The sequence below is a fragment of the Canis aureus genome, chromosome 32 (genome assembly GCF_053574225.1).
Source record: "Canis aureus isolate CA01 chromosome 32, VMU_Caureus_v.1.0, whole genome shotgun sequence".
In the NCBI taxonomy this organism is placed as follows: Eukaryota; Metazoa; Chordata; class Mammalia; order Carnivora; family Canidae; genus Canis; species Canis aureus.
Genome location: NC_135642.1, coordinates 31484999 through 31500492, shown reverse-complemented (window position 1 = coordinate 31500492; position 15494 = coordinate 31484999). Strand labels below are relative to the sequence as shown.

Below are 15494 nucleotides of genomic sequence, written 5' to 3'. Positions count from 1 at the left end.
ACTCACAATACAAAAAGTTAGGAAATATAGATATACAAAGAAAAAATAGAAACATCTATCTCACACTAAAGATACATTCTGTTAATATGTTTTTTTGTATATTCCTTTAGTCTTTTTTTTATTTATAGATCTCCATACACATACTTATGTTTTTAAGTGGGATTAAAGCATGCACGGGTTCATTCATTTACTTAGTAAGTACTCATTGAGTGCCTATTTTACTAGAATCATGGTGAAGACTGTGGACTCTGGAGTCAGCTTTGCTTACTTGTGTGATCTTGGACTGGCTACTTAACCTCTCTGTGCTTCAGTTTCCTCATCTGTTAAATAAGAGTAATTCATAGTACCTACATCAGAGGGTTACTATGAGGAGCAGTGATGATCCATGTACAAAGCACTTAGACTATTGAGTACCTGGCACATAATAATTATTGAATAAGTGATTTTTTCCTTCATCATCATCATCATCTGCATCATTCTGCATACAGAAGTGAACAAAAATCCCTTATTTACATTCCAGTAGAAAGGATAATAAAAACATAAATAAAAATAGAGTAGAAAGATAACCCCATTCTCTGACTCTGTTTCTCTTGTATTTCCCTCATCCCCTCTGGTTTTCGTGGACTCCATTTTCTCATTCCTTGGCCAGACTGTGGAATTTCTCTCAGGGGTTCAGCTGCTTATGCCTATGCAAAGCTCCATGACTGAGGACCTGCTTCGGTACACTCATGTGAAGTAGTTTTCTATGGCTGCGTAATAAACATAGGGGCTTAAAGCAATACACGTTTATTGTCTCAGAGTTTCTGTGGGTTAGGAGTCCAGGTTTGGTTTACCTGAGTTCTCTGCTTAAGGTCTCAAAAATATTGCCATCAAGCTGTTGGCTGGGACTGTGGTTTCATCTGGGGGGTGTCAGTGATGAAGGATCTGCTTTTGTTGGCAGATTTTAGCTCCTTGTGCCTGTGGGATGGAAAACTTCAGTTTCTTGCTGGCTGTTGACCAGAGGCTGTGCTTAGTTCTTAAATTTCATTTCATTTCCTTGCCAGAAGGGCCTCCTGACATAGCCCACAACACGGCAGCTTGCTTTTTCAAAGAGAAAGAGACACTCCAGTAAGACAGCTGGTACAGTTTCATGCACATAATCACATACATCTTATCACCTTTGCCATGTTCTGTTGGTTAGAAACAGGCCACGAAAAAGGATTTATTATTGGATGCTATGGACAAAGGGATGGATATAGATGAAGAAAAGGCAGTTAAATTCATCCAAGACTGAAATTTTTTTATTGTATAGGAAAATCCACAGGGTCACAGAATTTAAAATATAGGCAGGAATTATCGACATAATTATAATATTAAAACCAAGGATTAGACACTGGTATATTGTGTGTGTATAGTTCTAGGTCAGCTCTGATTTTTAAATGTATTTTTAAGTGATAATTGTCAACATATAGGAAAGTTTCTTTTCCAGTACTTTTTGTTGTTTTATTTTCTTCATGGTCATTAACACTGAAATATTTTTGTGTGCTTTCTAATTAATTCACTTCTGTCTTTTCTCTTCATTAAATTTTTCTAGATTTTTGAATTTATTTTGAAATTCCTCAAAATCTGTGTCATCCTCATCACAGCTTTACAAAGATATCAGTGCTAATAGTGGCTTTATCCTTTTTTTAAATTTTTTTTCTAAGTTTTTTTTTTTTTTTTTTCTTTAGGGATTTAAATAGAGATCTGGGAGGGGGAAAGTTGAATGTTGGGTTGGTCATTACATTATCTTAATGTCTCTTATTAACATATTTTTAAAAATTCCTTAATGATTAAAAGTTTATTAGTTTATAAATTTACAAACTTTATAATTTAGTTTAAAATATTTTTAAAACATTTTAAAATTCTTTTTTCTTTTTTTTTTTTTTTAAAGATTTATTTATTTATTCATGAGAGATAGAGAAAGAGGAGGGAGAGGCAGAGACATAGGCACAAGCAGAAGCAGGCTCCCTGCTGGGAGCCGCTTGGGGGACTTGATCCCAAACCCTAGGATCATGCCCTGAGCCAAAGGCAGACTCAACTGTTGAGCCACCCAGGCATCCCAAAATTTTTATTTTTCAAGTAGACTCCATACTCAGTGTGGAGCACAGCATGGGGCTTAAACTCACAACTCTGAGATCAAGACCTGAGCTGATAATCAAGATTGGATGCTTAACTGACCCAGCCAGGTGCCCCAACATTTTTTGTTTTAAGTAATCTCTATGCCCAGTGTGGGGCTTAAACTCATGACTCCAAGATCAAGAATTGCACATTCTATAGACTGAGCCAGCCAGGTGCCCCGATTTGGTTAAAAGGACTTTAATAAAATATCAAATACTGTACAGCTGTTCCTGTATTTAGATTTACAGGGAACTGCTCATAAATCCACCTTTTTATTAAGTCCAATATGTAAGACAAGTTTAACTTGCAGGCTGTGGTTGCATTTTCCTTAAAACCATTGCTGATAGACTCTTTAAAGCTTAAAAACCCAGATGATATACATTTGAGTGCCTTTTCTGAATTAGCCGTTTCATCTACTCCCTGCTTGATGATTTCTCCTGTTGTTGAGAAAATCTTGTCTAGTTATCTCACTGGTTCTGAATCCTGCTGCACATTAGAATCCCTAGGGAATTTTTTAAATGATACCTGGAGTCCACTTCCTGGTATGTGGTGGAGCTTGGGCATTGTTGTTTTTTGCTTTTGTTAAAGCTTCCTAATGATTCTTAAGTGCATCAAGGATTGAATACCAGTGAGCTATGATATCCACAGTAGCTGCTTTGTCATTCACTTTTAATTTGTAAATTCTAACAGGTCCTGAATATATGCACTTATCTCTGGCTTGTGACAAAAATGTCACATTTTCCCATGCTTATTCTTTACATTCTCAGGCACTACTCTTGTCTTCTCCTGAATTATCAATGGTGTAGTGCTCTTTCATCACTACTTTTTTTTAAATTCTTTTTTATAGGTTGCATGATTTCTTTATCCTAAGGTTTCATACCTGCTGATGAATTATGTAATCGGTATCTAGCTGCATAAGAAACTTTATTTCTTATTTTGTTTAGTTTGAATGTCTCTTCTCATTAGCTTTTCAACCCTTTTTTAACTTCTCTTGTTATAAACACAATGGGGTTAGTTCCATTCAAAAAATATCTCAATGCAAAAGACACAGTAAGTACTTGGATTAACAATGTTGTGCCTAAATCTGACATGAATTCAGGATATTGGTGGCTGAGAATTGATTTGCTTTCGCTGAATCTTTGTGTTCCTGAGAATTTTAAAGTAGAAAGTTTGGTAACAGGAATGAAAATGGTAGCTAACATTTTCTTGATGTAATTTGCTGAGTACCATCAATTCTGAGGAAAGTACTATTATCTTCAATTTATATTAGTAAATTAAGACAGAGAGAGGTTAAATAAATTCTCTAAGTTCTAGTTATCATGAAAAATATAAAAAAGCACACTAATCTTCTATTCCAAGAGAATAAAGAAGTTAAATATTTTTTCATATAGAACATAAAGTAAACAGATACATATTTTTTATTTACTACATTTCTGACTAGTGAAATTGGATTGGTAAGCTTGCCAAAAGGTAGTTATGGCTGAGGTATAAGTGCTAAAAAACTTTTATAGTTTTGTGCACAGATGTGGACCTATTTCTTTATATCTTTAATGTTTAAATGTTAAAGAGAACTTCTTTAACTTATTTAAACTTCTCTTTACTAATTCAACTCTTTTTTTTTCAACTTCTCTTTTGGAGTGTTTCACCTTTTGTTACACAGGGAGGCATGCAATATGTTACCTATTACTCTCAATTTAAAATATAAATTTTAAGTGGGAAAATTATTAACGTTTACTTATTCAGGGAATGAGTAGATTACTTATCCCCTTTATTTATCCTTATGTTTTCTGCTTTTTAGTGATTTCATCTCTTTTTTTACTGTTTCAAGGAGTTACAGAAAATCAAGCTAGGATTTATTGAGAAGAGGATGAAATGAGATTCAGTGATTATTTTTATTTATATTCGACCCTTCTCCCATGTCTGTAGTTGGCAGGCCAGCAATGTATATGAATTCTGAAACATTGTTTTAAACTAATATTTCTGAGTGTGGAAGTATCTTCTTTTTAGAGAACTTTTCATTTTGCAAATCTGCAGTCTTAGTGGTTTATTAACTTAAACATTTGTAAGACACATTGCTCAAAAAAATTCCCTTGAAACCTTAACTGTATTTCTGACAAAATGCATCCTCATCAAAATTTGATCAGCAGGTGTGGAAAGTAAATGAAATTAATAGTGGAACTATATTGACCAAATTATGTTGAATACCATTTCAGAAGGCTTTCTTGACTGTTTTTTAACCTAACATAGTGTTGAAAAAATTAACCATTGTTCTTACCTGGCTATACCTGGAAATGAAGAGGGCAGTTCCTCTTTAATTAAGTTTAAAAATTTTTACTTTTTAGGTGATTCGATCTGGGCAAAAATTAAGGAAAAAGTCTACTGACACAGGCGAGAAACGTGGAGGCTGGTTTAGTGGGTTTTGGGGTAAGAAGGAGTCTAAGAAAAAAGATGAAGAATCTTTGATTCCTGAAAGTAAGTTCCAACTCAGATAATTTGTTGTACACTGTTAAGAAAAAATATATATGTTTTATTTTAGCCAGTTAGTGGAGTTTTATGATGTTTATTATTAGTAAACATACAACCAAATATGTCAGGCTGGAACATTTCTGAGTTTATCTAACTAAATTAAAACTTTGATTTTTTTTTTTTTTTTTTTTAAATTTTATTTATTTATGATAGGCACACAGCGAGAGAGAGAGAGAGAGAGGCAGAGACACAGGCAGAGGGAGAAGCAGGCTCCATGCACCGGGAGCCCGACGTGGGATTCGATCCCGGGTCTCCAGGATCGCGCCCTGGGCCAAAGGCAGGCGCTAAACCGCTGCGCCACCCAGGGATCCCTGATTTTTTTTTTTTAAAGATTTTATTTATTTGAGAAAGAGAGAGAGAGAGAGCGCACAAGCAGGGGGGAGCGGCAAATGGAGAGGGAGAAGCAGACTCCCCTCTGAGCAGGGAGCCTGACACAGGGCTCCACCCTAGGACCCTGAGATCATGGCCTGAGCTGAAGGCAGATGCTTAACTGACTGAGCCACTCAGGTGCCTCAAAACTTTGATATTTTTGAGGAAGTTATTTCTGTGAAACTTTATAAGGTGAAATTCAGAAGTGTTAACTGACATTTCTTATTGTTAACTTTTTGCATGGATATTAGAAGTTTCACTTAATTTTTAACATATTTAGGGAATTCTAAAATCCTTATATGAGACCAGAATTTCTTTCATGGTGTCTCTTTGCCTTTTCTTGACATAAGCAAGCAAATACATGTTGGCTGTTTTGACTAGGCAAAGTAGTATATTAGAGGAAATTATCTGGCTGATGTTGCTTTAGCATTGATTTTAGGGCACTTGTTACTTTGGTTTGATATTTTTTATTGCATCTGTAATACTGAAGCAATTGATTTCTTAAAATACTGTCCTTTCTTTGTAGCTATTGATGACATTATGACTGCAGAGGAGAAAGATAAGCTCTTCACTGCTATTGGCTATAGTGAGAGCACCCACAACTTAGCCTTACCGAAGCAGGTGATTATTTTAGGTGCTTAAAGAGACATTTTGTTTCATGTTACTGTATTATCTTGAATTGGGCTAAACGAGTTACTGATCTCTTATAAAAATTGTATTTGTTTCTTTTCACAAGAATGTATGAGAAGAATTGGAGTAAATTCTTATTTATTTATTTATTCATTTATTTATTTATTTATAAAGATTTATTTATTTATTCATGAGAGACAGAGAGAGAGGCAGAGACACAAGCAGAGGGAGAAGCAGGCTCCCTGTGGGGAGCCTGATGTGGGACTTGATCCCAGGACTCCAGGATCACGACCTGAGCCAAAGGCAGACGCTCAACCACTGAGCTACCCAGGCGCCCTGTAAATTCTTTTTTAAATGTTTGATAGGATTTACCAGTGATTTTATCTGGTCCTGAGGTTTTCTTTGGTGGGAGGTTTCTGATTACTGACTCAGACTCCTTACTCATTATTGGTCTTTTGAGTTTCTGTTTCTTCATGAATCATGATGCAGTCTTGGTAGATTACACATTTCTAGAAATTTATCCTTTTTTTCTAGGTTGTCTCATTTGTTGGTATATAGTTGTTCTTAGTAGTCTCCTGTGATCCTTTGTGTATCTGTGATATCTGCCTTATTATTATCTCCTCTTTTATTTATAATTTTACTCATATGTGTTGTCTCTCTTTTTTTCTTGCTTAGTCTAGCTAATGGTTTGTCAGTTTTATTTGTTCTCAAAGAACCAACTTGGTTTTGTAATCTTTTCTATTTTTTAATCTGTTTCATTTATTTCTTCTCTAATTTTTATTATTTCCTTTCTTCTTCTAACTTTGGGTTTAGTTCTTCATTTTCTAGTTCCTTGAGGTGTAAAGTTAGGTTGTTTATTTGAGATCTTTCTTTTTTCTTGTTATATGAATTGATCACTATAAACTTCCTTTCTAGAAAGAAGATGCTTCTGCTGCATCCCATAAGTTTTGTTGTGTTATATTTCTGTTTTTGTTTGTCTTATGCTTCTTTTTTTTAATTTTCCTTTTGATCCAGTGGTTGTTCAAGAGTGTGTTGTTTAATTTCCACATATTGGTGAATTTTGTAGCTTTTTTCTTATTGAGATCTTATTCCATGTTTGAGAAAGATATTTGGTATAACTTATATCTTCTTAAATTTTGGGGGACTTGTTTCATTGCCTATTGTATGATTTCTCCTGGGAAATGTTCCTGTGGGCTTGAAAAGAATGTTTATTCTGCTGCTGTTTTGAGTAAGTTTGTTTGGTCTCTTTGGGTTATAGTGTTTTAAATCCATTGTTTATTGATTCTCTGTCAGGATGATCTATCTGTGGTTGAGAGTGAGTTATTGAAGTCCCCAACTGTTGATATATCAACATTTATTTCTTTTTTTATTTCTTTTTTTTTAGTTCAAATTTCTTTTTTAAGTATTTGTTTTATGTATTTAGGTACTGCGTTATTGGGTGCATAAGTATTTACAACTCTTACATTTTCTAGATTGACTGATCTCTTTATCATTATGTAATGACCTTCTTGTCTCTTTTGACAACATTTAACTTAAAATTTATTTTCTTCTGATATAAATATAGCTCTCCTTTTTTGGGGGAGTTACTATTTGCTTGAAATATCTTTTTCCATTCTTTCACTTTTAGTCTATATGGGTCCTTAAGGCTAAAGTGAGTTGTCTTTTTGTAAGCAGCCTAATCATTGGGTATATTTTTTAAATCCATTCTGCTGTTCTTTATCTTTTTATTGGAAAATTTAATCTATTCACTTTTAAAGTAAGTATTGAGGTAAGGACTTGCTGTTGCCATTTTGTTAATTGTTTTCTGTTTTGTGGATCTTTTGTTCCTTGCTTCCTGTCTTAATGTCTTCCTTTGTGGTTTGATGAGAATCATCTCCCTGGTTCTCTGTCCTGCTTTGTTTTGACCTATCAATTTTTCTCAATAGTTTTTTAACCATCTAAAGACATCAAGCAGATGCTCTTTATATCTTGTCCAGTTTTTGAGCCAGAGGATTGTTCTGAATTAGTTTGCTTTAGTGAAAGTTGGTGAATTGAGTCTTTATGTGACAAAATATTTTATCAAGTTTCATTTCTACTATCTTTAAAATTAGGAGAAATGAATTTTGGATCTCTTGTAATTGTGTTATTTGGACAATTTTGTATTTAAGTTTCTGATCTTTTTTGAACATTGTATTTGGATCACTTTATAATACAGCAAATTTAAATAAACTATTAAAGTAATAATTACTTAAACTATAATAATTTTCATTCATTTCTTTTGTCTAGTATGTTGCCCATATAATGACACTGAAGCTAGTAAGCACCTCTGTTACAATAAGAGAAAACCAAAATATTCCAGAAATACTGAAAATTCAGATAATTGGCTTGGGCACTCAAGTATCTCAGCGACCAGGAGCACAAGCACTTAAGTAAGTTTTAAAAAGCTTATAATTTCAATTTTTATTTCTAGTTATGACTTAGCCAAAAAATAGTGTATTTAGCATTAAATGACTGATTAATAATAGTTCTTTAGTTTCTTTTCCTTTTGTGTGTCAGATGGTCTTTTTACTTTTACATTTGTTTTGTTATGAAGCTATATGTGGAGTTCATCATTTATTCTACCCTCTGTTCTTTCCCTCACAAATACTTAATATTGCTACATTTATCAGTTTGATACTATGAAAGCTAGCATAGGAATAATAAATTTGTTTCTAATAAGTTTACCCTGTAGGTGTTAAGAGTGAATAACCAAAAAGTTAATAATGTAATAACTATGTAACATATTAGAGAGCTCATAGCTGAGAAGATGCTGTAAAGTGAAATCCTTGAGGTTAATGCTACACAAGTTCAGTTGCAGAGGAGAACTTGGGCTAGAAGAATTGGGACTTAAGGTAGCTGAGTAGAAAGGACTAGGAGAAAACAGGATAAGGTTGTTTTCAGGTGACATGAGAGATGAATTCCTTAAGTGAAGTGTAGCTTGTATTCATGTAACAGTGATCAGAACTTCTGTAATCTTTGGAAGTTGGCCAGAGTGAGTTTCTCATGTGGATGAGGAGTTAAGAGCCAAAACCAAAACAAAACTCCAGATTGTAGGGTAATTAAATGTCAGGCTGAGAAGTTTAGACTTTACCTCTGGGTAATAGGTATAGTACTGGCTCTCAAAGTAGTTTTTTTTTTTTAAAGGAGAATCTGTATTTTAATCCATTATATTACTCAGCATTTTATTTATATTACATATTTTTTTATTCACCGGATTGTAGGGTGGAAGCAAAATTAGAACATTGGTATATAACAGGTCTGAAACAGGAGGGTATTGTACCATCACTTGTGGCTTCCATTGGTGATACTACCTCATCCTTGCTTAAAATCGAGTTTGAAACCAATCCAGAGAATAGCACTGCTGACCAGACTCTGATTGTTCAGTCTCAGCCTGTGGAGGTCATCTATGATGCTGTAAGTGCAAGGAAAAAGTCCATCTTTATTAAACCCATCGTACACTTCTGACGTATGATTTTCTTCTTTTTCCTCTTTCATACTTTTATTAAATATTGTTCACGTGAAAAAAAAACATTAACATTTAGATGTTATTGAAAATGGTAGCTCAGGTTCTGTATCTATGGTTCCATCTTTTATTGTGATGCTCTTAATTCAGTCTAGCCATCAGGATCACTAATCGTTGTATTCCCTTGTAAGTTGGCCCTACTGTGTTGTTGAGATCCATGATTTTTCCAATTTTCCAGTTTAGGAGTTTCACAGTCAGGGTGAGAGGCATTTTATAAAGACTCTAGAGTAATTGTATTCTCTGATTTTTAAAAAATTTAAATTGTAAAATATATTTAACTTACCATCTCGGCATTTAAGTGTATAGTTTAGTAGTAATGTCCATTGCTATATCAACATGACACCTTAGAATGTACTTAAAGTAACCTTAGTTTTCTGCACACATTTTTTGCCTCTCTAGTAAGCTTGCTTGGGCTATTCCTTTTTTTTTTTTTTTTTTAAACCAGAGAGAGATATAGTAGGGTAGAGTATCTTTGGAGGTATCTCCTAAGTTTAGAGCCACCGTTGTTTAGAATTAAACTGAAGTTTTAAAATTTATAATATGGAAAGTACTATGTATGGCTTGCTTATATTTTAAATTATTTTACAGAAAACTATCAATGCAGTTGTTGAATTCTTTCAATCAAATAAAGGATTAGATCTTGAGCAAATAACATCAGCTACATTAATGAAGCTGGAAGAAATTAAAGAGAGAACAGCTACAGGTAAAGAATTTATCTGCATGAACAGCAATGAAATTAAAAATTTTGTTGTCTATTTTAATGTAAATAGTGTATTTAAAATAGTGTATGTTGCTCTTTTTTTAATGACATTACATTTAATTAAAATATTTAAATTATTAAATTAAATTACATTGAAATTACATTAAACACATACAAATTGTGTTTTGTGTACATGGGTTACCTGAAGTCAAATATACCTGTCAGACTGAATGAAAAAGGGAATAATACTAGGCACAGATGATTCTGTCTGCCATTACCTTTAAGAACCTGTGCCCCAGAGTGAGCTCGAGATGAAGAGCATCCCTCCATCTCAGTTCTTAAGAAATGGTTCATCATATTGTGTGTGAATCTGATTCTAAAGATACCTGCTTTTGTACAACATGGTCTCCGAACTCAAGCCAGCTTACTTTATATGGTTGCTTAAATAAAGAAATGATGGATTATCTTCTTCTGGATAAAATACTATGTTGGATTTACTGTACAGTATAATGATATGATTGCTTCCCAATGACCATATGCAGTTTCATCTTAGATGCTTAATTTTGAAACTCTAGCTTGTGGGAACTGATGCTCCTCCATAATACAAGTGATATTGTATTCTCATTGTTAATAATATAATTACATATATCAATTTGACCATCTAATCTTTTGTTCTTTCTCTTAGGACTTACACATATTATTGAAACTCGAAAAGTCCTTGATTTAAGGATAAATCTGAAACCTTCTTATCTAATACTTCCACAGACAGGTTTCCACCATGAAAAGTCAGATCTTCTCATTTTAGATTTTGGTACATTTCAGGTAGGTGTATACCCATTTCTTCTGCCCGTTTTGCTCAGGTTGGAAGTTAGTTATCTGACACTTTGCTATTTTTTCCCCCAGAGTTTACTTAGACTTAGACTTATTTCTTCTTAGTATTTTGCCAAGCCTAGCTTAGATTTTATATAAATCTTATGGCTATTAAAAAGAACCATGGAAATCCGTAAAATTTTCTGTAATGGTAGATGATTTGATATTGAGGACTGGATTACTGCTGTATTTTTTTAATTGGAGAGAAGTTTTCAAGTACTCCTAAATGTCCAGAGTTTAATTACACAGTGTTATTTGTTAATTTACATATTCTGACAATAGGAAATTATACACATATTAATATATGTTTGTTATACCACTGCCAGCAATTAAATAGAGAGTAGAACTCTAAGGTTTTGGGTGTCCATTAGAAATCCAAGCTTCTGAGAAAAAGTGAAGATTTCAAAAAATAAAGTCCCAAATTCATCCTTGCTTCCTTTGGGAAGAGGGAAAAGGAAGTAGAAATTGGAGCTGAATTCTAATAGCCTATTTATTCTGGTGATGCAATGGGAAGAAGAAAGAACAAAACCTGCGATTTCAGGGTGAAGAGATTAGAATAGGTAGTAGGGGTGCTGAGCCTGAGTGGAAGTAACTGCTGAGAGCCAGGAAGAGTTGCATGTCTAGACAGGTTATTTGAGGTAGACAGCTGTCTAACCGATCTTCTAATTAGTACAACTATGCTGAGCACCTATTACCCAAGCATATTAAAGAGATATACTGAAATATTATACTCTTAATAAAATATTTGCAAATAATTGTCAGAAAATTAAACAGAATATGAACTCATTAAGGGCAGTGTTTTCATTTCAGTTTTTAAGAAAACACAACAAAAGTATCAATATATTTTTCCGTTTAGAAAATTGGAGTTTTTTTGTCCATTTTAGCTTAACAGTAAAGATCAAGGTTTGCAGAAGACTAATAATTCATCTTTGGAAGAATTAATGGATAAAGCCTATGACAAGTTTGATGTTGAAATAAAAAGTGTGCAATTACTCTTTGCAAGAGCAGGTAAACTGTTGCTCAATTTTTAGAATCTTGAAATTACGTTGAGTAGCTAAGGTAAATATGTGTGTATATATGCATGTATATCAACCCTGACAATATTTTGAACACATATCTATTGGTCACTTAAAACCAAATTGGAGCCCAATAGTGCAAATCATTGCCACGGTTAGTAATGAGATAAAAATTTCCCTGTTTATCTTTAGATACTTAGCGCTGTTTGAATCTAGGTCTAGTCATTGCCTCTTTTGTTGAGATATGACTATGAAACTGTCTAGAACACAAAAATAGAAGCTGCCCTCAGCTTACATTTTTCTCAGTGCTTTTGGGATGTCTCAGTGTTGTCTTCCCTTGTTGCTTCATTTTAAAATATTTTGAGTATATTAGGCTAGTTATTATTTCAGTAGTGTTATGGTCTTCTGCTTTTGTAGATAACTGGCAAGTATGAGTCTTAAAACCCTAAAGGCAGTAAATTATTTTCCAAAAGCTTTGGTGTTTTCTACTGCTTAAGTAAAGCCTAGACATAATCTAGGATGAAGATAAAAGATGTCAAATGGAGTTAGAGTGGACATGTGAAAGAATAAACACTGAAATTCCTTGGCATTAAGAATCCTCAATTTTAGTGCCTGGGTGAATTTTAATTTTTTTCTTTGACGGGAATTGTGTAATTTATTACAGAAAATTATTTTAGTATTCCTACAGGAGTAATAATCAATTTTATGAGAATTATTTAGTAATTAAGTGGGGAAAAATACCCACTTATTATAAACTGTTACTACTACCTAGAAAGCTTGCTTTATTTATTTATTTATTTATTTATTTATTTATTTATTTATTTATTTATTTAAGATTTTTATTTATTTATTCATGAGAGACAGAGGCAGAGACACAGGCAGAGGCACAGGCAGAGGGAGAAGCAGGCTCCATGCAGGGAGCCTGACATGGGACTTGATCCCGGGTCTCCAGGATCAGGCCCTGGGCTGAAGGTGGCGCTAAACTGCTGAGCCACCCGAGCTGCCCAAAAACATTTTAAAATAAGCAGTTACATTATTAACTGTCAATCTTATTTTTAAAAATATAGATCATTTAACTTCTATATTGAAAGAACTAAGCATTAGTATTTATGAATATGTTTGCTCTTTTTTATAAAGTTATAGTAATTTTCCAAGGTAATTAGTTGTTTAATTTAAAATTTTTTTTTAAGAGGAAAACTGGAAAAGATGTCGATTTCAGCATCCATCAACTATGCATATATTGCAACCCATGGATATTCATGTTGAGTTGGCCAAGGCAATGGTAGAAAAAGACATTAGAATGGCCAGGTAATGTATGAGTTTCTCTTATATTATAAAATTAACAAGGTGAAATTATCTATATTCCTGGATTTTAAGAAAGCAAAACTAGATTTGTGAAGGACAGAAAAAATGATTATCTTATAGCAAAAACACATTTTTAAGAAATTGTTTATTTAAATTATGGTGTATCACCTCTCTTAGAAGTATTTCGATTTTCAGATTGTGTAAAAGTTAGTTATCTGTGTTTATAAAAATTTTTTTTATCTGTGTTTTTGAATGGATCAAATCCATGATTCAATATCAATAAAATAAAATCTTCAAAAATTAGCAGTGTGAATGGAGCTAGAGAGTATTATGCTAAGCAGAATAAGTCAGAGAAGGACAAATACCATATTATTTTATTCATATGTAGAATTTAAGAAACCAAACATTTGAACATAGAGGAAGAAAAAGGCAAAGCAGAAAAGACTTTTAACTATAGAGAACTGAGATCCTGGAGTGGAGGTGGGTGGGATGTGGGTTAAATGGGTGATGATATTAATAAGGAGGGCACTTGTGATGAGCCCTGAATGTTGTAAGTGATGAATCACTAAATTCTACTCCTGAAACTAATATTATTAGTCTGTATGTCAACTAGAATTTAAATAAAAACTTGAAACTAAAAAAAAAAAAAAAAAATAGAGGCTCTTTTGATTATGAAACCATGTAAAATCTTGAGAATAATTCAAGGGAATGAAAAGTAGAAGCTGAATTTTGAATTTAAGGAGATAATTATGAAACATTTGTGTTGCCTTAGTAGCCTTATTGAAATATTATTGACATTCAGTAAGCTACATCTGTTTAAGCATATAATTTGATAAGTTTTGACATATATATAACCTATGAAACCATCACTACAGTCAAGATAATGAACACATCCATCATCCCTCTTTTTTTTTTTTTACAGTTGACCCTTCAGCAATGCAAGGCTTAGAGACACTAGCCCCCATTCTATTCTATTCCCACATCTGCTCACTTGAAAATCCATATATTTTTAATTTCTCCTAAACTTAACTACTAAAAGCCTACCTTCTGGAAGCCTTACAATAATACAAACAGTTGACTAACACATATTTTGTATATAGTTATATATATACTATGTTGTTATATAGTCTGTTTTTACACTAAAGCTAGGGAAAAGGAAATGTTATTAAGAAAATCATTAGGGAGAAAAAATACTTACAGTACTGCATGGTATTTATTGAAAAAACCACATATAAGTAGACCTATGAAGTTCAAACTCCTATTGTTCAAGGGTCATCATCTTTATAAGGGATATTTGTGCTTTTATTATTTTCGTATCAGAGTATCAGGATAATGTTGGTCTCATGGAGTGATTTTTTTGGAGGAAGTAGTGTAGAATTATTTCTTCTTTATATGTTTGATAGAATTTATTAGTGAAGCCTTCTAGACTTGAGTTTTGTTTTTGAGGGGAGAATTTTTAACTGCAAATTCAATATATTTCATAAAGGGCTATTCAGATTTTTTTCTTTTTTTTCAGATTTTTTTATTAATGTTTGGTAGTTTGTCTTTACAGAAGAAATCTGTCCATCTTAGTTTTATTGTCGTAAGATTGTTTATATATTATTGTATTGCCTTTTTAACACATAGAGAATTTGTAGTGATGCTATATCCCTCTCCTTGCTGATGTTAGTAGTTTGTGCCTTTTCTCTTTTTTTTTTTTTTGTGATTGGCTTATCAGTTTTGTTGATCATCTTCTGAAAGAATTAGCTTTTGGTTTCAATTATTTTCTCTATTGTCCTTCTGTTTTTTATTTCATTAATTTCCACTTATGTTTATTATTTCTTTTTTTCCCCTTCTGCTTCTCTTTGGTTCCTTTTGCTTTACTTTCTTAGTTCTTTAAGGTAGAAGTTGAAAACACTCATTTAAGACCTTTCTTCTTTTCTACTGTAGGCATTTAAGGTTGTAAATTCCTCTTCAAGTACCCCTTTACTGTTCCTTGCACATATTGAAATTCTTAAGTCAGTAAGCGAGGGTATTGCTAGGTCTTCCCTCATTTGTTTTGTCTTTCATCTGTCTTTTCTTGACTGATGTCCAATGTCTTTTAAACCGTTGTTTCATGTGTTTTGTTCAACTTTGTAGTTATTTTAGGTGGGAGGGTTCATCAGTCCCTCTATTTGAGATGCTTTTAGTTTTATGTAATGTTTCACAAATAATGAAGAAGCATTTTACATATTTATGGTGCTTTCAACTTACAGAGTACTTTTGTAGAAAGTTCAATATTTTGAGACAGGAACAACCAACTGACCTCTTTGGAACATTAACGGTTTGTGCATTATACAGAAAATCATTCTTTATGTAATGGTTAGGCATCTCTCAACCTGAGCTGTTGACAGCTTAGTTGGGAAGTCAAAGATAAATA

The 15494-nt window shown here is 33.0% G+C and overlaps 1 protein-coding gene across 5 annotated transcripts in view; it reads left to right on the top strand.

Moving 5' to 3' along the window:
- The window catches only part of VPS13C (vacuolar protein sorting 13 homolog C), a 170645-nt gene that overhangs the window by 46250 nt on the left and 108901 nt on the right, over positions 1-15494 (top strand). For all 5 annotated transcript variants that reach the window (XR_013370400.1, XR_013370399.1, XM_077881332.1 and 2 more), the window contains 8 exons: positions 4482-4611; positions 5561-5655; positions 7930-8072; positions 8904-9096; positions 9794-9908; positions 10591-10727; positions 11660-11783; positions 12982-13099. Coding sequence is in view for 3 of the 5 variants with exons in the window: in XM_077881332.1 (XP_077737458.1) it covers positions 4482-4611; positions 5561-5655; positions 7930-8072; positions 8904-9096; positions 9794-9908; positions 10591-10727; positions 11660-11783; positions 12982-13099 (1055 nt within the window). In the remaining 2 variants the exon portion in view is untranslated. The remainder of the gene's footprint in view (positions 1-4481; positions 4612-5560; positions 5656-7929; positions 8073-8903; positions 9097-9793; positions 9909-10590; positions 10728-11659; positions 11784-12981; positions 13100-15494) is intronic.